Source organism: Ursus americanus, chromosome 2 (assembly GCF_024610735.1).
Source record: "Ursus americanus isolate L20-20 chromosome 2, mUrsAme1.1.p, whole genome shotgun sequence".
Lineage (NCBI taxonomy): Eukaryota > Metazoa > Chordata > Mammalia > Carnivora > Ursidae > Ursus > Ursus americanus.
Window position 1 is genome coordinate 67705906 of NC_142128.1, and position 26087 is coordinate 67731992.

A 26087-nucleotide genomic window follows, 5' to 3' on the forward strand; every position below is an offset into this window, starting at 1 on the left:
TTTAAAAACAAACAAACAAACAAAAAACCACTAACCAATTGTGTCACCATTGGAGAATGCTAGGAAACAAATCCATTATTTTGAAAGCTGGTAAATAAAGGGGAAGAATCAAATACTTAGCTCACTTTCCTATATGAACTATACCACTTGGTAACCAAAGAAAAGGTTAGGGGAATTTTCACTTTATAGAAACATTCCAGATAATGAATGGAGAAGGAATGTTTGACTTAGAGTATCACCATATTACAACCCCGAGAGTATTAATGGATCTAGACACTGAACGTCGAAAGTTGCGAATATCCTAAAAACAGAAACAATTTGCCATTGTGTGCCTTCTGATGGAAGAACATACCACCAACTCATGAAATATTATTGCCAGATAAATCTAAGCTGAACTTGGTCAAGTCCCCATATCCATATTTTCTACAAACTTCTTTTCATACAAGCCTGTTCTTTTGCCGAAGAGTATGCTTTCTTCTTCAATCCTCTGAAGATTGATGTAATATATTTGAAATGTTCTTCATTTCAGTGTTCCCTCTTATATTTTTGGAGTTCTCTTTCTGGTTGAGTTGTTGCTTTTCTTCCATTATGTTGGTAATTCTTGTTTCATATTTATATCCAAATGTTTGATGATTCTTGTTTCAGATTTATATTCAAGGATCTAGAATGAACAGTGTAATTCTCTACAAATAACCACTCCTTTTTGCCTCTCTGTAGAAGTGTGTTGTGATTATAGAAGCCTGCCTCATTAGATGATGGGGAAGCAGTGACACAGAAAAGTAAGGAATGTGGGTAGCAGATCTCTGGGTGAAGTATCCCACTCTCTCTCCTAGTAGAACCCTAAATCATCTGGGGAATTTCCCCCATTTATCTGCTTAGACACTCCGGCAGGCTCTACATTTCTGAGTGTCTACTTGAGGGAATCTAAAGGTAAATGCCATAGTCAGCTGTGTTATCTCCTCTCCCCCTTCTTCTGTGCCTAGAGATCTTGGCTGCAGTTATGATGTTCTCTCCAGCCCCAGGACTCACACCTTGGGCCTTTGCCTGGCAGACCTTCCACTTTATTTAGACAGAAATCTTTAGGACTTTAGCCTGGGCTTTGGTGTTGCTACCCCCAGCCCCTTGGTGATCACTGGTGCAGTGGTTCTGGGAACAGTTCTGCAAGTATCCAGGTGACCATCCAAGAGCCCATACCTCTATATTTGGTGGCTCAAACTTCGAACTTTTCTGAGGCTTTTGGTATAGATGTATCTGTGTAGTTGTTTTCTCTGTGTGTCTTTTGGGCTATAAATTCTACTTAGATTTCTCCACCAATCCTGTTCCATATTCTATCTTCCAGGAATTCCTCAATTATGATTTTCTCATGGCAACCTTCCTCATTTCTCAGTGGGACTTTGGGTGGGACGAGACACAGATGCAATATTATTAGTTTATCTTCTTTATCTATTTCTCCCACGATAGTTTTTCAAAGATAATTTTTTTTTTAACTCACAACTTATGGCCAGATATTTTTAGCTCCTGATATGGTCCATACCCAGGCCTGGGGGAGGGAGAGAAAATGTAAAATAACCACAGGGACAAATGAATTTAGCATATGGAAAGACCTAAGAAAGTATTATAACCTCACCTATAGCAACTATTTTCCTCATTTCTCTAAGTTGTTAAAGGTCCTCTTTTCTCCCCAATCCTAGAACTGCTGACCATAGGGATTTCTTCAGTTCAGCATCCCCGTGGGAGCTACCTCTTGGACACCCTGCAATCTCTCTTCTTTGCCTCCTCCTCATCTGAGCAGAAACACTTCATCGTCGTGGTACACCTGGCAGATCCTGACCCCAAGTGGCTTGGTCAAATGATCTCCAGCATCTCAACCCTTTTTAAACCGTATATCCAGGCCAGACAGCTAATAGTGATCAATACACCTCTTAAAAGCTATCTTCCCTTAAAAGACCTTAAGAAAAACTTACATGACTCCCCAGCTTATGTAGCCTTCAGCTCCAAGCAGAACATGGATTATGCCTTCCTCATGAACTTTGCTACCAACCACTCTGACTACTTTCTGATGATCGAAGATGATGTGAAATGTGCTCCAGGATTTGTCACCCAGATAGTTACTATAGTGTCTGCCTGGGAAAACAAATCTTGGTTGACTCTGAACTTCTCTCAGCTGGGCTTCACCGGAAAACTCTTTCGTACTAGAGATCTTCCCTGCCTGGTTCACTTCCTTTTCCTCTTCTACCAAGAAATGCCCTGTGACTACCTCCTCGCTCATTTTCATGACCTTCTCATGCAACCAACACCAATCCAATTCTTCCCTTCCCTTTTCCAGCACATGGGTAATTCCTCCTTCTTTGATGGCAAATTCAATAGCTTCAAAGATAAAGAGATTGAGGAAAATGACCCTGGTTCTCCCAGCAACCCTGCTGCTTCCATCTACACTAGCTTGAAGGTTGCCAATGGCTCTGTTCTCATGAATGCCTATAGCTTGGATAAGAATTTCTTTTATACCAAATCTGCTGAGGCTGGCAGTCATCTGACTGTGGTTTTGGATGTACCTGCCAAAGTGTTCCGAGTTCAAGTGTTGACTGGATCTCACCTAAAAAACAAGAATCAGCTGGAAGAGGGACACGTAGAACTGGGCTATGATGCTACTAATAGGATCAATGACTGTGATGACTATATTCTACTGGGGCTACTGGAAAATGGCACCCTGAATAAGCAGATATTATCTAATGAATCTGGGAAGAAGGTAAAATGTGTGAGATTGCTTGTGACAGCCACTCCACCCTCTGGAATAATAATCAGGCACATCAACCTGTGGATTAAGTGAAGTTTAATAATATTGAAGAAGCCATTGGGAGTTCTGGGAGGGATCAGGTTGGAGGTTAGAATCTATAGAGGTTAAAAAAATTAAAATCTTGAAATTGGTCAAGTACATCTCACTCTTGGGTCCTTTCAGGATTCTTAATACAGAAGACACAGCATGTTAAAAGGCAGAGTGAAGGTAACACCTCTTGGTCCCAGAGAGCCGCTAGTGGAAGAGGCAGGATTTTTAACACTTCCCTGGTTTTCTATGCAAAAGGATCTACCATCCAAAATTCTTCCCTTGAGGCAAGAATGCCAGACTTCTAGAAACTATAGGAACATGTGGGTAGGACTGACTGATGCTCATACCCCAAGACTCTAGCAGTGCATGAAAGAAGACAGAGGATCTTTCCAACAGCCAAGAAATAGTGTCATTGAAGGCTGAACTTCCTATGTAACCAAAAAAAAATTGGTTGGTCAGGAGAGGAACATGACTATTTTCTCTGTGATCTCATTATCCCATTACAAGGCAGTCATTCATTTGATAAATATTTATTGGGTAACCTTTATATTAGGCAGAGTTTCCTCCTACACAGTTACCCAATATGTCAGGGCATTCCCTTTTAAATAGCATCAAAATTATTAAAAATAATTTTCTCTGATTTTTGGTTGCTCCTGTCTCTAGCATAGTCTTATCTCTGGGACTATAAGGTAATTGGGATGTTTCTGATAGGAAAAACTGGGTATTTTACTAACATTTTTTCAGTTCAGTTTTGCTACGAGATCTCTATTCCAGGAAAAATCTGAGCTCTGAGCCCTGAGCTCAACTAATGTGCAGTGTCTGGTTTTCACTAGCTTGAGAACTATAATCCATGAAGGTAGGGATAAAGAAAAAAGAAATGACCACTTTAAGAGGGATATTTGGGAAGAAATGAAATAAAAAAAAACAGGCAGTATGTCCTAATGAGTGGTAATAAAAATGGATAGAAAGAGCTGGGGGATTTGGAAACAGGATAATGGGATGGAAACACGGAGGGGGATGTGGGGGAAACCGAACAAGGATGAGAGGTAGAAGCTTTGGGAACATCAAACGCAGGGAAATGGAGCAAGTGTATATGGTAGCCATAAAAAGGTATTGTTGAAAGCTGCTGCAAGCAGCATGACTGACAGCTCCCCTGCTATTCTCTGGATCCACCACAGCGTTGGTGGTAAGGTCATACTTCCCACAGAATGCTCCCGCCAATAAGTGACTACAGCAGGGGTACTAGCAAGGCCCATTCTGGTAAGATGGGGGACTCCTCCAACAGGTGACATTGACTCAAAACTCTTCATCATCCTGTTTGAAACTTTCTTTGAACCATACTGCAGTCCTAGACTCTTCTTACCAATTTCTTCCTTCTCCGTCACCTTCCACAGTTGTCACTACACTCTGAAGCCTCTCCATGCTTTCTCCTTCTCTCTCCACTAATAAATCTCTTGGATGTCTAACCCCATTTTCATGTTAGCTTCTTGGCAGGTGTGTACTAATACAAGAGGTACTAAGAGTATGCCGAGGAAGTGGATAGTAAGGTGAGGATTTGGGACCGGTTACTCATGACCCTCAGGAAGTTGTGGAAATAGAGGTTAAAATAGATGAATAGAACATGTCATCACTATGCACAAAACAGATGGATAAGAAGGCTGCTACTTAATATCTACAAGCAGGAAAAGGCCAACATGGAGGAACAGGAGGTTGAGGGCAGTCACCCCAATGAAAAGTCACAATCTCTTGCTTAGGTCCTGGACTTACGCCAATTTTCAGGCCTATATTCACTGACAGAAGAGGTGGCCAAGTCCCTAGAAGGAGGACCTTGTAACAATATATCCTGTAATGATTCCCCAGCTTTTTTCCCAAAAGGACCTATAGCCATCTACTTGGATAATTGTACAACTGGGGAAGGGGAAATATCCAGACATTTTCACAACTATCACACACAAGTTCTGGGTTGATATTGATATCCAGAATCAAAGCATAATCACAGCCTCCTGTTAGAGTGGGAACTTAAGGGGGCCACATTATAAATGCTGTCCTTGCCAAAATCATGCTTACAGAGGGACCACTATGTCTACAGACCCACTCAATGGTCATTCTTCCAGTCCCTAAGTGTATAATTGGAATTGATGTATTCGGTCGTTGGAGTAACCCCTCATTGGATCCTTGGTCTATGGGGTAAGAGCTATCATAGAGGAGAAAGCCAAGTGGAAACCTCTGAAACTGCCCCTACACCCGGCCAAGATAGTAAATCGAAAACTATTCTATGCCAAGCAGGGAAGGGAAGGATGGCAGAGTTCAATGTCACCAGTAGAGACTTAAAGTATAAATTGTGGAAGTCCCTATAATATCTATTTAATTCACTAATCTAGCCCCTGCAGAAACTGGATGGCTCCTAAAAAAATGACTGTAGACTACCACAAGCTCATCCATTTAGTAGCTCTGATTGTAGCTGCTGTGTCAGATATACTGCCATTGTTAATGCAGATTGATATCCCCGTGAGCACATACTATGCAGCCATTGACTTAGAAAATGCATTCTTGGGGCGCCTGGGTAGCGCAGTCGTTAAGCGTCTGCCTTTGGCTCAGGGCGTGATCCCGGCGTTCCGGGATCGAGTCCCACATCGGGCTCCTCCACTGGGAGCCTGCTTCTTCCTCTCCCACTCCCCCTGCTTGTGTTCCCTCTCTCGCTGGCTGTCTCTATCTCTGTCAAATGAATAAATAAAAATCTTTAAAAAAAAAAAAAGAAAATGCATTCTTTTCTATTCTGATTAGAAAAGAAAATCAGGGGCACCTGGGTGGCTCAAGTCCTTAAGCGTCTGCCTTCGGCTCAGGGTGTGATCCCAGAGACCTGGAATCAAGCCCCGCCTCGGACTCCCTGCTCCACTGGGAGCCTGCTTCTTCCTCTCCCACTCCCCCTGCTTGTGTTCCCTCTCTCACTGGCTCTCTCTCTCTCTGTCAAATAAATAAATAAAATCTTTAAAAAGAAAAAAAAAAGAAAATCAGAAAGACTTCACAGTCACATGAGTTGACAATACTCGTTCACATTTTTGCCCCACAACTATGTACACTCAGGGGTGCCTGGGTGGCTCAGCTGGTTAAGCATCTGCCTTCGGTTCAGGTCATGATCCCAGACTCCTGGGATTGAGCTCAGCGAGGGCTCTCTGCTCAGCGAGGAGCCTGCTTTTCCCTCTCCCTCTGCCTGCCGCTTCCCCTGCTTGTGCGATCACTCTCTCTCTCTCTCTCTCTCTCTGTCAAATAAATAAATACAATCTTTTTAAAAGAAAAAACAAAAAGAACTATGTAAACTCTCCTGCCTTCTGTCATAATATAGTCCAAAGAGATTTGGACTGTCTAGATATCCCACAGAACATCATACTGATTAGACAAGACAAGTGAGTGGCTAGATGCTGGAGATCTTGGTAAGAGGGTAAAATTCAGGAATTTGCCACTTGAGTGAAGTATTTTGGAGTCCAGTGGTCAAGGGAGTAGCAGAATATTCCCTCCAAACTAGAGGACAAATTACTGCATTTACATCCTCTACTACAAAAAGGGAAGCATGGTGCCCTGTAGACCTCTTTGGGTTCTGAGCACAATAGTTTCCAAATCTGGCAATGCTACTCCAGCTCATTTATTGGATGATACTGAAAGCTGCCAGCTTCGAATGGGTCTTAGAGCAAGAAAGAGCTTTGCAGCAGGTCCCTGTTGCAAGACAAGTTTTGCCACCGAGATCATACAATCCAGCAGATCTGATGGTATCAGAGGTTATGCTGATGGGAAAAGATGCAGTGTAAAGTTTATGAAAAGCCCCCATGTTCAGCTCATAAATGGGGTGCATTTCTGATACAAAACTGGATCATCCCAGGGGCGCCTGTGTGGCTCAGTCAGTTAAGTGTCAGACTCTTGATTCCGGCTCGGGTCATGATCTCAGGGTCGTGAGATTAAGCCCAGCAACAGACTCTGTGCTGGGTGTGGAGCTTGCTTAAGATTCTCTCTCTCCCTCTTCCTTTGCCCTTCCCCCTGCTCTCTCTCTCTCTCTTTCTCTCTCTCTCATCTTCTCCGTAACCACTTCTTTTATTTTTCTCTTACTGCATTGTCCCCACCCATTTTGTATGAATCTCTACATCAGGCTGTCTTTTATTGACCTTCTGTCCATTTTAAAAATAATTTGTTGTGTGCAGATCAGAAAACACAGTTGGTTACTTGTGATCAAAATTAAGTTGGGATATCCTAAGACAGCCGAGCAAAGTCTCCCAAGAGTTAGAGTCTAGAAATGGAAATACTGAGACCCAGGGCCAAAGGTAGGAGAAGGCAACATCTATCAATAGCAGACTCTTAATAAATATTTCTTCTCTTTACTTAACCTCACTTCCTCATATGTAGGGATAATAATATATACATTCAATGGCATTTATGAGGACTCAATAAGAACACATTAGCAAGTGACTTCCCATTCCATCACTACCATGTCTGCCACAAAAGTTATTCAGTAAATGCTAATTCTCTCAGCTCTTTTTCTTTGCATTATATCAGAGATGGTACTAAAAATTTAAAAACTAGATGGAACAAGAACACTTCAATTGAAACAAGCGCTGGCCCCAGCACTAGGACAGGGTCCTAGAAGTCCCCTGAAGTGCCCGTTCTTAACTCCTGTTACTAGGTCATGGAAGGTCTGGGGAGTATCAGAGAAGGGGAAGAGATGCCTCCTGGGACACTGGACCACACCCAAGGGCAGGTGCTTATTAATTGGTTGGTAACTGGGTTGAACATCAACCCTGTATTACTCACAAGAGTCTCACAATCTGGATCAAACTTCTCAGACTCATATCCTTCTACCTTCTGTAGCCAAAATTCAGATCGTCTAATATGCCCTTACCCTTAGATTCACCTGGAAAATTCCCAATCAGCTCTCAAATTCTAGCTCAAATGCAATCTCCTCTGGGAAGTCTTCCCTGACTATCCAGAGACAGAGTTAACGCATTTCTGCTATTTTTCATAATATTTTATGCTGAACTCTACTATAGCACTTTGTTCAATCAAGAAATTATATTGAGGGGCTGGGGCGCCTGGGTGGCAAAGCGGTTGGGCGTCTGCCTTCGGCTCAGGGCGTGATCCCGGCGTTATGGGATCGAGCCCCACATCAGGCTCCTCCGCTGGGAGCCTGCTTCTTCCTCTCCCACTCCCCCTGCTTGTGTTCCCTCTCTCGCTGGCTGTGTCTCTCTGTCAAATAAATAAATAAAATCTTTTTAAAAAATTATATTGAGTGCCTTCCATGTCATAAGAATTGAGCAAATAAATACCCTACAGATATTATAACTTTCTGTCTGCCTGTCTCCTACATTCGACTATATCTCCAAAAGTCACAGGGCAAAGTCTTGCTCTTCCTTTCCTCTCCTACAAGACTAATGCAGCACCTGGCAACCAATAGAAACTCAACATACATTTGTTGAATAGGTGAATTATTTTCATTCAGGCCGTCTGAAAGTGAGTCACCCATTCTCTCAAAATTGAGTGCCCTCTAAGCTAAGCCTTATGCTAAGCACTGGGAATTTAAAGATCGATGATACAGTCCCCAAGATGTTTACAGACTAGTGGCGAGATTGATAACATTCTAGAATATTGCATCATCATTTAATGGGAAATGCTAGTTAGACATGAGCACAGAGAGTAAGGACAGCAGAGAGGAAGGGCCCCCACTCACACTGCCCCAAAGCATGGATGATTTATTCCGAGAGATTCCTCAGGATCCTAAATTCTACCTGTCAGATACAGAAGTCTGTGAGTAGGGGACTTTTGTGAAAAGACACCCTATAATGATGAGTTCTTAACCTGGAGCTAACCTGAACTTCAATACAGAAGTGTGTGTGAGATGTGTGTGTGGTTTTTGTAAGGAGGTATGTATATGGGTGCTTACGGGTATGTGTGAAATATCCAGGTGGGTGGGTAGGTGAGTGGGGAGTATGTTAATGAGAAGAGTGTATTGTGTATATAAGTGGATGTATATGTAGGTGTGCGGGGTTGGTTGGTGTGTGGAAGGTGGATGTGTGGCCATGTGGGAGTGGGTATATGTGCAGGGGTGTGGGGGTGTTAATCGGTATATGTGTGATTGGTTGGAGGAGCTGTGGTCTTTGTATAAGTAGGTATTGGAGAGTGTGTGAGTGGCTGGGCATGTTTTATGCATTTTTCTGAAAATGTCCAAAGAAGTCTATGTCTAAAATATGATTAAAAGCATCTCCTGGATACTCTTCCCTTTCCCTCTGAAGAACATTTGAGTTTGTCAGTCTAGAAAGTCCCCAGATAGGATCATCCCTGAGTATAGTACAGGCCTAGTGAACGGGATATCACCCAATGTTCCTCAGAGACACAAAACAACGCCTTAAGGAAAAGACAACATCTGTTACTGCACCAATCAGGACCAGGCCCCAGGCCAGGGCTTATCTAGGCAAGATGGTAATGGGCCCAGCCAGAAATGGAGGAAGCCAAGAGATGACAAAATAGCGCCAAAGACCTCTCTTTGACAAGACAAGCCAGAGAAGCCAGATCTGCTTCAGGTTCAAAGAGTTATCTGGTCAGAGACTGAAAAGAGAAACCAAAAAGTCAGGAATGAGGTCAGTGGGAAACCGAAAGCAAGGCCAGGTGAGAAAATTTTGCCAAATATTTTGCCACAGCAGAACAATGACTGTGTATTAGAGAGCTACCCTGGTTTCAAGGATTATAGTCATACAAAATATGCTCTCAAACTGAAAAGGAATAAAAGTAGAAACCAAGAACAATTAAACATCTAGAAAATCTCCAAAGATTTGGAATATTAAGCAACATTTCTAAATAACTTATGGGTCAAAAAGAAATTGCAAATGAAATTAGAAACTATTTTAAACTGAATAATAATGAATACACAACCTCTAAATTTATGGGATGCAATTAAAGCAGGACTTAGAATAAAGAATATAGCTTTAAAGACTGATTTTAGGGGGGGAAACGATCAACATCATTAACTATTAGGAAAATGCAAACTGAAAACACAATGAGACACTAACATATACCTATTTGAAGGGATAAAATGTTTAAAATAACCTGACAATCCAAGTATTGATTGGGAGCAACTGGAACTCTCCTCATATATTGGGGGGGGGGAGGCTCAAAACGATCCACTGCTTTAGAATAGCAGTTTCTTATGAAGTAAACATGCATGTATCGTATGACTCAGCAATTGCTCTCCTGGGCATTAATCTGAGAGAAATGAAAATTTATGTTACACAAAAACCTGATAGAGAACATCTTTAGTGGTTTTATTTGTAATTGCCAAAACCTGGACACAACCCAAATATCCATCCGATTATGAATGAATAAAGAAGCCCTGGCCCATCCTTAAAGTAGACTATCACATCTTTAGTGGTTTTATTTGTAATTGCCAAAACCTGGACACAACCCAAATATCCATCCAATTATGAATGAATAAAGAAGCCCTGGCCCATCCTTAAAGTAGACTATCACTCAGCAGTAAAAAGGAAGGAGCTCCTAATATACACAAAAATACGGATGAGTCTCGAATGCAGCGTACTGAGAAGAGCCAGACTCAGAAGGCTACATACCACATGATTTCATCGGTATGAAATTCTGGAAAAAGCAAGACTGTGGAGACAGAAAACAGGTGAATAGCTGCAAGAGGCTGGGAATGAGGGAAAGGATTGACTACAAGAAAGTATGAGGACATTTCGGGAGGTGATGACAGTGTTCTCTGTCTTGAATATGGTGGCAGCTACATGACAGTATATTCATGCCAAAACTTACAGAACTCTATGCTTTAAAAAGCTGATTTTACCATAAAAAAATTAAATCTTAGTTTACAAAAGAAAAACAAACACAATGAGATACCAGAACGTACCTACTAGAAGCAGACGGTAGAATGGTGGTTGCCAGGGCTGGGAGAGGGGAAATGGGGAGATCTTAGTCAAAGAGTACAAAGTTCCAGTTGTGCAAGATTAATAAGCTCGGGGGTCTCGTGTACAGCAATGTGAGGATCGTTAACAATACTGTATTGTATCCATGAAATTCGCTAAAAGGTAGATATTAAGGGCTTTCATCCAAAGAAAGGAGGGAGAAGGAAGGAAGAAAGGGAGGAAGGAAGGGAGGGAGGGAGGGAAGGAAGGAAGGAAGGAAGGAAGGAAGGAAGGAAGGAAGGAAGGAAGGAAGGAAGGAAGGAAGGAGAGGGGAAAGGAAGAAAGGAAAGAAAAGGAAAAGAAAGAAAACGGTCACTATGTGAGGTGATGGATATGTTACTGAGCTTGATTGTGGTGATTATTTCACAGCATAAACGTATATCAAAACATCAAGTCGTACACCTCAAACACATATAATTTTTATTTGTCAATTACCGTATACTTCAATAAAGCTGGGGGGAAATTAACACTACAGATCTAGAAGGAAACGTTAGAGGCTATCTCTGCAACCATGTAGTGTGTGATATTTCTTAAACAGGACCAAAAAAATCACTGACCATAAAAGAAAAAAAATAATAAATGAACATTAAAATTATACACAATTTTAATGCCAAAAAAAGTCCTAGATTTTTCTCTAACCATCTTAACTTCAATGTAATAGTTTTTTATTTGTTTGCTTGTTTATTTTTTGGTTCCTAGAGGAGAAAGGAGAGGAGAGGAAAAATTGGAAGAGAGGATTCAAAAGGGGAAGAGAAGGGAAGGAAAAAGGGTTTTAGTTCAGGGTAGTTATGCTGTGGTAGAAAACCATATTTTTTAAATACATGGACTTCTCAAACAGCATTATTAGGAGTCAAGAAAATGTGTGTAATACTCCTCAGCAGTCAAAAAGAAGGAAATCCTGCCACTTGTGACACCATGGATGGACACGGAGGGCATTATGCTAAATGAAGTAAGTCAGACAGAGAAAGACAAATTCCATCTGATCTCTTTCATATGTGGAATCTAAAAAACAAACAAATTCACAGAAAAAGAGATCAGATTTTCAGAACCAGGAGTAGGGGGTTGAGGGGAGAAGGAAGTGGAGGAAGGTGGTCAAAATGTACAAACTTCCAGTTATAAAATAAATAAGTACTGAGGATGTAACGTACAACATGATGACTGTAGTTAACTCTGTTGTGTGGTATATTTGCAAGTTGCTAAGAGACTAAATACTAAAAGTTCTCATCACAACAAACTGAGGGCCTCAGAGGGGAGGGGGGTGGGGGAATGGGATAGACCCGTGATGGGTGGTAAGGAGGGCACATATTGCATGGTGCACTGGGTGTTATACACAACTAATGAATCATCGAGCCTTACATCGGAAACCGGGGATGTACTGTATGGTGACTAACATAATATAATAAAAAATCATTATAAAAAAAAAAAAAAGTTCTCATCACAAAGAAAAAAATGTGGTTTTTTTCCTGTGTGCGTGTGTGCGTGTGTGTGTGTGTGTGTGTGTGTGTATGTCCATATGGGATGATGGATGTTAACTAAACCTTATGGCCGTAGTCATTTTGCAATATATGTAAGTAAAGCCACTATACTGTGCACATTAAACCTATGTAAACAGTTCTGTATGTTCACTATATCTCAATAAAACTGAAAGGAAATAAAATATTATTGTAAGTAAGATCTTATCCTAAAGGCAGGTTCTGTTTTTCTTTTCTTTTCTTTCCTTTTTTCTTTTCCTTTCCTTTCCTTTCCTTTCTTTCCTTTCCTTTCCTTTCCTTTTTTAAAGATTTTATTTATTTGAGAGAGAGACAGAGCACGAGCCAGGGCAGGGGCAGAGGGAGAGGGACAAGCAGACTCTGCACTGAGCGTGGAGCGTGGGACTCAATCACAAGACCCCAGGATCATGACCTGAGCCAAAGTCAGATGCTTAACCGACTGAGCCACCCAGGGTCCCCAAGTTCTGTTTTTCATATCTAAAAAGCTGAACTGATAAGAGACAATGTCATTTGGTTATATTCTTTCCTTAGTAAAAGGCCAAATGTGCTTTTTTGCCTAATGCGAAGTCAAGCATGGAGGGGAGTGGTGGGGAGAGCAAGGAAGAACTGGAAATGTGATCTTGGTAACGAGACAGAGCAGCTAAGGAGAATAGAAGAAAAGGAAACTTCAGACGCCCACTGGGCAGTTCTGGGAAGTGGGAGGCCCACGTAAGAACTGCAGATCTGGGGACCAGTTTGTGGTGACTGGCGCATCCCCCAGCAGCACAGCGTCACAGAGCCTGGGTGGGGAGGGGGCAGAATGCGAGCTATAACTCCTCCAGGAACCATCTGTGGCAGCCTTCTCATAGGGGACAGGAACATTCAATATCCACTTCCGTTAATTAGATTCGAACCAACAGTTAATTTCCACACCTCTGAGTTTGAGATAAAAGATAAAAGGCTTTAAAACTTTAGCCCCACCTTATCCAGGAACAGGTGCTTGATGTGAGGCTGGAGTGGTAACAAGCCCCCCATTCAGGTTGGACAATGGTTGTCAAGCAGGGTCTCCTGGGAGGGGTGACTAGTTTCTGCTACCTCAGAGGAGCCACTCTGGGACCCCATCCTGCATGCATAAAAACATTAAAGTATTTTCTCCTTGATCTCAGAGAAATTCCAGCTCTCCGATAAACCCTCAAGCCACATCTTCTGTTAGACTAAAAGACTCCGTGGATATAGCACTCCAAACATGGTAAAGACTTTCACGTCATTAGAAATTTCTGGTCACTTTTAGGTTTCCATCCTAGTCACCAGTTCAGGATGGGGAGAGATATACTAACAAGAGCTTCCCTTGGTCCCTCTGACTTAATTCAAAACATCATAATCTGCTTAACATAATCCTGGGAAGAAGGATCAGACACAAAAATTAAACAGGGAACTAACAGACAAGACCCAATTGATTGATCAATAACATCCAAGTAGAGACTTTGACTTGAATTTGGAGTTTAGGGAAGAATATGATTAATGCCTAACACTTGATTTCCTCTTCTTGGCAACACATTCTCTCTGGTTGGGTCTCTACTCCAAGAGTGGATAAACAAAAGAAGCTACTCCAGTGTCACCTGGAAACCCAGACAGGAGGTGAAGAAGGTAGACGTGGAATTGAATCAACCTCCTTGGCCCTTGTCTCTCCTTAGATGGCTACAAGTAGGAAGGGGGGTCGAGGTGGGTGGGGGAAAGACGGCTGACATAATTTGGCAATGGTGTCCAGAAGGAAGGAAGAGGGGACAGGAAGTGGGAGGCTTCCAGGCAAGAGGAGGCCGTCCCTAAGCTTTTCTGAGCTGGAGGCACTCGGGATGCATACCCTGCTCACATTTCTTTTCAGAGCTGCTCCAGGCTCCAGCACCATGCATCATTGCCCATGGAAATGTATCATAGTTGCTGTGTCCTTAATCTTCCTGAACTTCTTCCTCCAAGAGAATAATGAAGAACATCTTCCATATAACTTGCCATTGGTAAGTACCAGAGACTGAGATTGGACTGTTTGTCAATACTTCGGTAGGGGGAAGTTTTTTCCAGTCATGCAAACACTCTAGTTATCATGGCAAAAGTTCTAAGAAGAGGGTGCTTGAAGAATCAGGAGAGTGTCAGAGAAAAGGTAAATATTGAACCAGCCTTGAAAGAGGCATAAAATTTGAACAAAGGCAAAGAGGAAGAGGGGGCAGTTTAAGTGTGGAGAGAGCAATGCACAGACACGTCTAGAAAACCATGCTGACTCAGGACCTGCATGGGATGAGGACTGCCTGAGTGCTGGCCTCTTCCCCCACTGGAGCCTGGCACAAGAGATGTGATTCATTCCATTTCTCACATGAAGGGATTGAGACACATTGAACCCTAAAATAACTTCTCCCATGTGCACGACACCTGCAAGTAGAGAAAACCAAATCCAATGCAGGTCATGCTCAAGTTTGGGGAGTCTATATTTTTCCTTAATGCTTCTGACCAGCTACAGCAAAGCATGGTGGATGTGGGGAAGTGTTTGAGAAATGTGCACATGGTCAGAGTGGAGTAAAAGAAAGGGCTTTAGAATTGAGGCACTGTGGGTATCTTCCATAAGGACAGGACCAGACACTGGTCTTCAGTACCTACCACAGAACCCAGCACAGTCTAAGCTGACTTAGGTGACTTTGGCCAGCCTAATAATGGTAGGAGAAATTAGATGTGAGGCATGCTGGGGCTAGCAAGTTCTACTCCACAGAAGCCTAGAAACTCCTACAAGTATTCCTACTTTCTACCGGATTCCAGGGCCCACCACCCCTTCTGGAAAATCCTGTGTGTTCTCATGGTGCAGTGGGGACAGCAGTCAGCTAAGTCCTGATACTTGGGCTCTCTGGTGACTGGATCCTGGGGCTTGCCCTGACTGTCTTAAAAGGGGGATCTGCCCCTTACTTGTCTCCAGGGGCCTCGGGATGAACATCAGTGCTGATGTTCATCTTATCCTCAGCAGGAAGAAAAGAAGAAAATACTGTGGCAGCTCAACCAGGAGCAAATGAGTTCTGAAAGCAAGAACTACCTGGCAACCTTCAAGGACCTACAGAAACCCTCCCCTTTACTCCGACAGGCCAACTACAAATTCCTGGCTGGATCCCCTCCCCAGGAAAAGAGTGAGTATAGGGGAGGGAGTGGTCAGACTCGGAGAAGGTCAGACAAGGTATTCCAACAAGAAAAAGGAGGATGGGTAAAAAAGGAACATGAGCTGGCTTCTGGGGAGGAAAGCAGGGTGGTCTGAGGGAGGGCCATGCTATAAAATTTGGTGCAGGTTATAATCCTGAGTGTACTTTCTTCCCACTGGCCACCCCCTTGAATGACTAACAAATTGAGAAGTCCATAGTGACCTATTAAGGGGCCATTCCATAGTGAAGCTCATCATGGACCCCCCCATGCCGGGGCGGGGGGGGAATACAGGATGGGAGAGGAGGAGAGGAGAGGAGAGCTAGGTAAAAAGCACTGGGTAGAGGAAGAAAAGGGTGGGTGGACGTTGACTCGCTGTACACTAGACTTCCAGAACCCTTGGGTTTATGTAGTTCCCTGGAGATCCTCTAATCCAGGTCCAGTTGATCCACAGTAGCTGAGAAAACTCTGAGGTCAAGGCCTGGCTCACTGGCCAAGCCAGGAAATTTACCTTTAGTACATGGCAGCTCCCCCATCAGAGAGACGCTTGTTCTTCATAAAGTTTCCACCAACAGCCTTTTAACGTTTGTGATCAAATAAAACCACTTCACGACTTCTAACCAGAGATTATTAACCTCATATCTGGAGCACACTCTTCCAAGGAAAGGAAATGTGAATTTGTCACAGGTATGGCATTTAGGGGAAGACCTGAGAGGAGAGACCTAGGAATTCTTCCATCTGTAGGTGGTAAAGGCTCCCTTATCTCCCTCCACCCCTAGAGCTGCTGACAGTGGGGATTTCCTCAGAGAAGCGCCCTCACGGGACCTACCTCTTGGACACCTTGCAGTCCCTTTTCGAAGCCTCCTCAGAACCTGAGCTGAATTGTATCGTAGTGTTGGTCCACCTGTCAGATCCTGACCCCGAATGGCTCAACCAAACAGTTGCCAATATTTCAGTCCTCTTCAAACCACACATTGAGGCCCAGAAGCTGCTCCTGATCCATGGTGATCTCAGTGACTCTCCTCTCCCGGGAGATCTGAATAACGTTAGTCACGCCTCACCCTGCGAAGCACGTTATTCCAGGCAGAAAGTCAGTTATGCCCTCCTCATGAACTTTGCTCTCAACCTCTCTGAATACTTTCTGGTGATAGAAGATTATGTTCACTGCACCCCCAAATTTATTTCTACCATCTATTGGGTATTATCAGCCTGGAAAGAACTATCTTGGGTGATCCTAGAGTTCTCCAGCCTGAGCCTCTCTGGGAAAGTTTTCCGCAACAGTGACCTCCCCCGTCTGACCTCTTTCTTTCTCCTTTTCCATGAGAACATTCCCATTCATTTGTTTCTCTCTGAATTCCGTCTTCTCTTGGCCCAAAATGTTCCAATTCGTTTCAGTCCCTCGGTCTTCTACCACATGGGCAATTATTCTGTGTTTGAGGACACATGCTTTCCTGTGGAGAAGGAAAAGGTCTTTGGTGAACCAGACAACCCTGTTGCCAACGTCCTCACTGACATGATGGCAGGACTGAACGTTATTCCACAGTACGCTTATATTCTGAACAAGGAGTGCTACTCTGTCCTCGATCCTGTAGAAGGCAACTACCTGACAGTGATTTTGGAGAAGCCACAAAAAGTCATCCGGATAGAGGTGCTGACAGGTTCTGACAAACAAGGGCTGTACTGGCTACAGCAGGGGCAAGTGGAACTGGGCTATGATCCCTTGGAGAATTCCAGAGGCTGCACCCGCTATACCCTACTAGGTCCACTGGTAGAAGGACATTTGGACCAGAGGGTATTTTATGAAGAAGATTCTGTGGAGGAGTTGAGTTGTATACGATTAATCGTGCTAGCATCTCAAAAGTCTTGGCTCCTGGTCAGGCAGATCAGAGTCTGGACTCAGCCTGAGGAAGAGAAGAGTTAGCGCAATGGGAATTCTGGAAGGGTGGGGCCAGGGAATGGAATCTACACAGCTGACCAGAAATAAAGATAAAATCCATCAAAGCCTGCTCATTCTGAGTAGGGACCGTGTAATTTATTATCCAGGGACACTTTTGAGAAGGAAAGGAGGCACTATTAAAAATTACACTTGAACAACATGTGGAAAGCAAGACTGCCCCAGACAAGCTGAGATGTGTGGTCATCCTAATTCTGATTTTTATAGGTTACTCAAGATAGATAACATAGTCTGATGAGGGGCAGAGACAAGACAACGTCCTCTGGCTTCCAAGGGCCAAAAAGAGGGAAGAAGTCTCCATGAACTACCTGGGTTCTCATCAACAAATAAGTGTAACATCCCAAGATCTCTCCATGAAGGAGTTATTGCCCTATCTAGAGTTAGAACAGTCTTCATAGTGGTGGAACTATGATCCTGGTGGAACTGACTTTGGATCAGATCTATACACCTGTCCTGGTCTGTTTGGGCTGCTATAACAGAATTCCATAGATTGGGTGGCTTATAAACAACAGGAATTTATTTCTCACAGTTTCGGAGGCTGGGAAGTCCAAGGTCAAGGTGCTGGCAGATTTATTGTCTGGGAAGGTCCTGCTTCCTGGCTCATAGCTGACTGGCGGCATCTTTGCTGTATTCTTATATGGCAGAGGTGGGTAAGGGAGCTCTCAGGCTTCTTTTATGAGGGCGCTGATCCCATTCATAAAGGCTCCACCCTCAAGACCTAATCACCTCCCACAAGCTCCACCTCCTATTACTAGCACCTTGGGGGTTAGGAGTTCAACATATGAATTTGGGGGAACATATTCAGCCCATAGCAAGACCAAAACCTCCAGGGTGCCAAGGTTGAGACCTTGCTGAAGCAAAGTTCGTTTAGTTGGGATTCAGGAATGGACATTTAAAATATCTATGAATAAAACAAAGTACCTATGAATCTCCTAGAACTGTATGCAAAATTTGGTAGGAATTCATATGTGCATTTTTCTGAGAACAAAATACTTTGATTACAGCATTAAAATACTATATCTATCTCTAAAAAGTTAACAATAGTATAACAGCAGCTATAACCTTCCTGAGGGAAGGAACAATGTTGTTTACAACAAAAATCTTTCTACTTCCATTGAAAAATAAGGAGTTAGGATTACACAGTCCTTCCTGTATCTGTTCATCAAATATTACATACTTAAGGTTAAGTACTGTTACAGACAGTATGAGCAATAGGATGAACCAAACATGGATGACACCAAAAAGTGACTTAACAACAGAAATCAGTAATTAAATTGTGTGACATAGAAAAATGGGGTGACATAGGTATCAATTCTCTCTAAATAGATTAATAAAATTGATGAACCCCAATAAAAACACAAATTGGAGTTTTTGTTTTTGAACTTTTTCCTGAATTTACTTTTTAAAAAGATTTTATTTATTTATTTGAGAGAGACAGAGATAGCGAGAGAGAGCAGGAGACAGAGATGAGGGAGAATCAGGCTCCCCACTCAGCAGGGAGCCCCACAGGGGGCTCGATCCCAGGACCCTGGGATCATGACCTGAGCTGAAGGCAGATGCTTCATCGACTGACCCACCCAGGCACCCCAAAATTTTTCCTGAATTCAAAAGGAAAAAAAGACTTGAGTCTAACCAGTTGCCTCTCACTAGAATATTTATTCTCCCATTTCTTTTTTTTTTAAGATTTTATTTATTTGAGAGAGAGAGAGCACGAGTCAGGGGAGAAGCAGAGAGGCAGGGAGAGAGAGAATCCCAAACAGACTCCCCACTGAGCACGGAACCTGATGTGGGCCTCAATCTCACAACCCTGAGATCATGACCTGAGCCAAAACCAAGAGTCAGATACTTAAGTGACTGAGCCAACCAGGTACCCCTATTCTCCCATTTCATTAGAAACAATAACTTCATGGGAAACCACGTACACATCTAAAAATGAACAAAATTCCCATATTCCTTGCAATTTGGTTGACCAATAAAATGAAAGTAAAATCTTTGGGTGAGATTTCCATTAAAAAATTCCAATAGAGGCTTAGTCAGCTGGCAGAACCCTTTTTTCACATTGACGTAATAATTCTTCTTTATCTTGTAACTTTGCTATTGCTTTCAGTCAGACGCTATTTATATTTTGTTCAGCTTTTCTAGTTGTCTTGTGTAAGATGGTTCAAATTACCTAAACTGCTATTATAAAAAAAAAAAAAACTTTTATGTATAACTCGAAAAGATCTTCAAGACACACCATTAAATGAAAAAACCCCAGCTTCAATATAATATATACAAAATTATTCATTCATGCAAAAAAATCTATGCATTTTATTAGCATAATTACAAAAAAACTATAGAAGAATCGATTATTGGTTATTTGTCTATGAACCCTATAAAAACTCTCCTGATTGAAACAACTAAATATACTAAATGTACTACTTAAAACCTGTTTTTTAAGAGTATCAATGAAATGAAAAGAATATAAGAAATACTCAGAGACCAAAAAGTTAAACAAAAATAAGAATCCAGGGGCGCCTGGGTGGCTCAGTCGTTAAGCGTCTGCCTTCAGCTCAGGTCATGATCCCAGGGTCCTGGATGGAGCCCCGGGTCAGGCTCCCTGCTCAGCAGGAAGCCTGCTTCTCCCTCTCCACTCCCCCTGCTGGTGTTCCCTCTCTCACTGTGTCTCTCTCTGTCCAATAAATCAATAAAATATTTAAATAATAAAATAAAATAAAATAAGAATTCAGATAGGTTGGGGCGCCTGGGTGGCACAGCGGTTGAGCGTCTGCCTTCGGCTCAGGGCGTGATCCCGGCGTTATGGGATCGAGCCCCACATCAGGCTTCTCCGCTATGAGCCTGCTTCTTCCTCTCCTACTCCCCCTGCTTGCGTTCCCTCTCTCGCTGGCTGTCTCTCTCTCTGTCGAATAAATGAATAAAATCTTAAAAAAAAAAAAAAAAAAGAATTCAGATAGGTAAATAAGGTCTTAAGCTGGCTTTTGCCCTGATGGAATTAACCAAACATTGATGGTTTTTTTTAATTTTTTAAATTTATTTTTTTGTTTAAATTCAATTAATTAACATGCAGTGTACTATTAGTTTCAGAGGTAGAGTTCAGTCTTATTCATCAGTCTTATATAACACCCAGTGCTCATTACATCCGTTGCCCTCTATAATGTAATCACCCAGTTGCCTCATTCCCCCATCCTTCTCCCCTCCAGCAACCCTCAGTCTGTCTCCTGTGAGCTCCATTTTTGACAGCTGTGTGGGATGCATGAGACTAAAGAAAAGGTCAGGGATATCTAAGATTTCGTGGATAATGGGAGGCCACCGTGTAAATCTGCAATACCTGGCGGCTACACGCTCATCATAGAGAGCTGGGAAGAGACACCACCACAGAAGGGAACAGACACAGAATTACCTGTCTCGGTCTGCACTTAGATGGGAAAAAAATTTTCCCTGATATTCCTAAACACAAGCTGTCCTTTATGGATTTGCTGTGATTCAAATTAACATTTCCAAGCGCTCCCAAAAATCTCCAGTCAAGATTATCTTTTAAATTGGTCACAGTTCAAGTTGGTAGTGCCCCCCAAGATTTTGGGAAAAGGCAAATGTAAATCTTTTGGAGGAATTTAGGATTCAGAGAATCCTCACGAAATTCTAAAAATCATAAGCTCACAGTAACAACTCAAAAATCACACAAGGAAATATGGCACCATAATGAGAACCAGGAAAAAAAAAAAAACCCAACAGAGTCAGAGCTGAAAAGACTACAAATTTTGAAAATATCAGACACAGAATAAAAAATAACTTTTAATATATTTTTAAAAATGGAAGTTAGGATTGAAAATATGAATAAAGAATAAATGACTAGGAAAAGGACTGAGAATATTTGAAATAGAGAACTTTTTTTGAAGGTTTTATTTATTTAAGTAACCTCCATACTCCATTCAGGCTCGAACTCACAACCCAGAGATCTAGAGTCACATGCTCTACTCACTGAACCAGCCAGCTACTCCTGAAATACAGAACTTCTGAAGATAGGAAAAAATAATAATTGAAATTTAAAACCCAGCGGATAGGTTGAAAATCTGATTGAACACAAATAGTAAATTAGTGAACCAAAAGACAGAATTGAAGATATTATCCATAATGCAGCACAGGATAAAAAGATGGGAAAAATATGAGAAAGGATTTAAGAGATTTAGAAGACTGTAAATGGCAATCATAATTCCAATCTGGGTTCAAAAAAAAAAGAGAAGTTAGAGAATGAATTTTATTTTATATAGTTATTGTGTGTAAGCACACACACATGGAGGGGACTGTTAATCAGAATTATAGTACCGTAAGGTTCTAGTTCAATGGAAGAGTAAATATACTAACTTTAAATATTAAGTAAAAATATTCATGTTAAATTTTTAGAATAACTCTGAAGGCTAGAAATAGTATTCCATGCCAAAACCAGAAAGAAAAGGAAATGTAATGAGGAAAAAAAGAAAAACTCAACCAATTCTCCCAGAAGGCAAGAATAGAGGGAGAAGAAAGAAAAACAGAAGGCACCTGATGTAATAGTATAAGTAAATTAATAAATATAAACAGTATCTGATAATTGAAAATGAACTAAACTCATTAGCTAAAAAAAGATTTTCTTACTTGGTTGGAAAAAAATACAACTTTTTCTATTTATAAGGACTGAAACTTAATAACACATAAAAGTTGGAAACGACAACATGGAAAAAGATATAACTGACTAATACAACCAAAAATTAAATGATACTGAACAAGACTTTAAGGGGAAAAAAAAAGTATTACCAGAGGTAAATAATATTAAGACATATCTCAGGGATAGCTTGATAAAAGATGCAGCTCACAAGATGTCCATCAACAGATGAATGGATAAAGAAGATGTGATATATATACGTATATATATAGAATAGAATATTACACAGCCATCAAAAAATGAAATCTTGCCATTTGCAACAATATAGATGGAACTAGAGGGTATTATGCTAAGCGAAATAAGTCAATGAGAGAACGACAATTATCATATGATCTCACTGATTTGTGGAATTTAAGAAACAAGGCAGAGGATCACAGGGGAAGAGAGGAAAAAAGAAACAAGATGACACCAGAGAGGGAGACAAACCGTAAGAGACTCTTAATCATAGGAAACAAACTGAGGGTTGCTGGAGGGGAGGGGGGTGGGTGGATGGGGTAACTGGGCGATGGACACTGGGGAGGGTATGTGTTGTAATGAGCACTGATGAATCATAGACCTGTACCCCAGAAACAAATAATACATTGTATGTTAATTAATTGAATTTAAATTAAAATATATATATTTTTTAAACAATTTAAAAAAAGAACACAACTGACAAAAATATATATATTTTTTAAACAATTTAAAAAAAGAACACAACTGACAAAATTGGAATACCAATGGTGTAGAGATTTAAAAAAAAAATGCAGCTTACAATAGCGTAAAGGAAGCCTGCTTAATATTCTCTCTTCCTCTGTCTCTCCCCGCCACCTCCCCATACACACACACACACACACACACACACGTTTGTTCTCTCTCTCTCTCAAAAAAAAAAGAAAGAAAAGAAAGAAAGAACAAAAGAAAGAAAGAAAAGGAAATACTTGTGAACTTCTGATGTAGAGACATGCGAACACTCGTACTGCTAGTGGTGGTGTAAACCAACAAACCACTTTGGACAACTGGCTGTATCTGCTACTACCGTGTACGGTCAAACATGGAGGCACCGTACTGATGTGGTTGTGGAATATAGGTGAGGTTCGGTGGGGTGGAGTCCGGAGCCCAGGACCAAGAAAGAATTCTTGGGACGTCTTTGGTGCAAAATGGTGGTTTATTAAAGCACGGGGACAGAACCGCGGGCAGAAAGAGCTGCTGCCCCGGGTTGTGGGGGGTGGCTGATGATACACTATGGGGTTGGGGGAGGTAAGGAAACAGGGAGGTTGAGAAAGTACTTTCATATGTTAAAGAAGACTCACAGGATGCCAGAGGCCTTGCCTTTGTCAAGTTAAGGTTGTTTTGCCCTCTAGCAAGGCATTAACCTAAAGATAGTTGGGAGCTTCCGGGAGGAACATCACATCCCCACCCAGGAGTTGGGGAGGGGCGGTTGCAGAGTGTAGGCTTCTGCGCGGTCTTCAGCCAGCCCGCCGCTCCCTCATCAGTACTATTCACAGAGGAGGTAGTGGACAGGAAAACAAAGGGTAAGAAACAAATGGCGAAGAAAGGAAAGGAAAGAAAGAAAAAGAAAGAAGGAAGGAAGGAAGGAAGGAAGGAAGGAAGGAAGGAAGGAAGGAAGGAAGGAAGGAAGAAGGAGGAGGAGGAGGAGGAGGAGGAGGAGGAGGAGGAGGAGGAGGAGGAGGAAAGAAAGAAAGAAAGAAAGAAAGAAAGAAAGAAAGAAAGAAAGAAAGAAAGAAAGAAAGAAAGAAAGAAAGGGAGAGAGAGAATCTCCGTCATTCCCAGAGCTCTTTCTGTGCCCATGGAAAGCATTAATTCTCTTTGACTATTGGCTTCTTACCCCCAACCTGTGCCTTCCCAAGAAAGATACACCGTAAGGCTAAGGCGAGCAGATAAGGAAACACACAGCATTGCCGGAGGACTGGGGACTGTTTTAAATAACAAAGAGTGACAAAGACACAACTAAGGCAAAGATAAAATGAGGTATGGTTTTGCTTGCTCGGTTCCATTCTACCCTCTCTGTACAAGTATCTTCTTCCCAGTCTCCCTGCATGGTTCCCTGACCCGCTCCTCACCAGCGGATCTCAACCAGAGTGATTTTTGTCCCCCCTCGTCCACCAGGGGACCTTTGGCAACATCTGGAGACATTTCTAATTGTCACAACTGGGGGACGCTACTGACATCTAGTGCAAAGAGGCCGGGAGAGCTGCTAAAGACACCTCAACAGATGGAACATGTTGCCCTGACGACAAAGAATGAGCCCACCCAAAATGTCACCAGTGCCCATGTCGAGAAACCAGCTTTCCAGTGAATCAGCAGCAGCAGACCTGACAGGATGACACCACTTTTATTTCTTTTTTAAAAAGATCTGTTTGTTTATTTTAGACACAGAGAGAGAGAGAGCACAAGAGAGAGGGGCAGAGGGAGTGGGAGAGACAATCCGAAGCGGACTCCTCGCTGAGCTCCATCTCACCTGAGACCACGGACCCTGAGACCACGACCTGAGCCGAAACCGACAGTTAGACGCTTAACCAACTGTGCTACCCGGGCACCCCTGGATGACACTGCTTTTAAGCAATTTTTCAAAAGCAGAAAGTGTCAAAATTATGCAAGGAGGAAATGCAATTATCACATAGCAGACAGATCAACAAAGTATTTTAGCCACAAAAGGCAAAACCACGAGCTCAGTGAGTAAATCACGGCATGCATAAACTATATCTAGAAAAATGCCTATAAAGAACAGAACTTGTGAGTCTTAAGTTTTAAGGAATTTCTACTAGGATTTCTTTTTAACTTCATGATTCTACATATTTGAATTGTGGTGTTTTGTCACATTTAAGGTTTTACTTGGGATTTGTAATAGAAAGATGATCTGACCCCTCAAAGGGGCTAGAGCCAGACTTTATAAATCTATGAATGTCTCAAACGCTCTCCACTCAGGATTTTGCCTCTATCACTCTACCAAAACAGCTCTGGTCAAGATTTCTAATGACCTCCCGGTTGCAAATTTTGAAATTTGTCAGCACTTAAAACCATGAGGTGTTCAAGGACTGAGGAGGCTGAGTAGATGAAGGGGAACCAGCACAGGTGAGCGAGAAAGAGCAGACCTAGAGATGGGCGGGAAGGAAAGCAAGTGAGTGTGACCTGACCTAACTGCTTTCAGCCCTTTTAACGGTTTCTTCCGGTGTTTATTTGCATCCATATTTCCAAATAATAGACATACGTTACCATCGTTTGATTAGCGTAATACACAATTCCTTGCCACGACAGTTAAGGTGTTAGCCTTTTATGCTACTCCGCAAATTTAGACACCTATCCTTTCGTTCTTCCCATATAGTTTTCTCCATGATCACATCCTGACGCTTACGGGAAGCATTCACTGCTGAACAAGGCTTTGGCAGGCAGTCCTCCAAGGCGTTTCTCCGTGTCTTGGGCTCTCTTTTCAAGGATGTTTGTACAGCAAACAGCCTTGGGAGCTAGAGCTAGTGTCTCCGGTCCAGCAGAGGGCAGATTGGTTTTAAAAGACAGCAACTCTCTCTGGAGAGATTTAGAGACCTAGTACTGCAGACACACTGCGGAATAATAAGGTCTCCTCTCCCTCCTCAGAGAAGATGTTTCCTGAACCAAGAAATACAGATAATGTCTCCCAGAGGGGCGAAGGTTGGGTTTGCTAGCAGTGCCCTTATAAGACTGAGAGTTTCAGGGCGCCTGGGTGGCACAGCCGTTAAGCGTCTGCCTTCGGCTCAGGGCGTGATCCTGGCGTTATGGGATCGAGCCCCACATCAGGCTTCTCCGCTAGGACCCTGCCTCTTCCTCTCCCACTCCCCCTGCTTGTGTTCCCTCTCTCGCTGGCTGTCTCTATCTCTGTCAAATAAGTAAATAAAATCTTAAAAAAAAAAAAATAAGACTGAGAGTTTCCACAGTTTGGCATTTCTCAGCTGTGACACAGGTGCGCTGTTCTTCGCAGGAAGAACTTGGGGCAGGGAGCAAAGGGAATTATTGCATCATGAAGTCCAAGCTACCTGCTGTGTCACGG

General features: G+C 42.3%; 2 protein-coding genes across 3 annotated transcripts in view; both read left to right on the forward strand.

The window, feature by feature from the left end:
* LOC123785854 (alpha-1,6-mannosyl-glycoprotein 4-beta-N-acetylglucosaminyltransferase-like) overlaps positions 1-5520 on the forward strand; it is a 31356-nt gene extending 25836 nt beyond the window's left edge. For both annotated transcript variants that reach the window (XM_087857069.1, XM_087857070.1), the window contains exon 5: positions 1692-5520. In XM_087857069.1, coding sequence (XP_087713195.1) covers positions 1692-2827 — 1136 coding nt within the window. In that variant the 3' untranslated portion in view covers positions 2828-5520. The remainder of the gene's footprint in view (positions 1-1691) is intronic.
* An 8626-nt stretch (positions 5521-14146) lies between these two features.
* On the forward strand, positions 14147-17331 carry LOC123785646 (alpha-1,6-mannosyl-glycoprotein 4-beta-N-acetylglucosaminyltransferase-like). The gene is made up of 3 exons (XM_045787475.2): positions 14147-14254; positions 15247-15403; positions 16190-17331. Exons 1-3 carry the CDS (start codon positions 14147-14149, stop codon positions 17329-17331), a joined length of 1407 nt encoding a protein of 468 aa, XP_045643431.2.
* Positions 17332-26087: the final 8756 nt, after the last annotated feature.

Coding starts and splice junctions, on each gene's coding strand:
- LOC123785646 (XM_045787475.2), top strand. CDS start 14,147: ATGCATCATTGCCCATGGAAATGTATCATAGTTGCTGTGTCCTTAATC. Junction 14,255..15,246: donor TTCCATATAACTTGCCATTG/GTAAGTACCAGA, acceptor TATCCTCAGCAG/GAAGAAAAGAAGAAAATACT. Junction 15,404..16,189: donor ATCCCCTCCCCAGGAAAAGA/GTGAGTATAGGG, acceptor CTCCACCCCTAG/AGCTGCTGACAGTGGGGATT.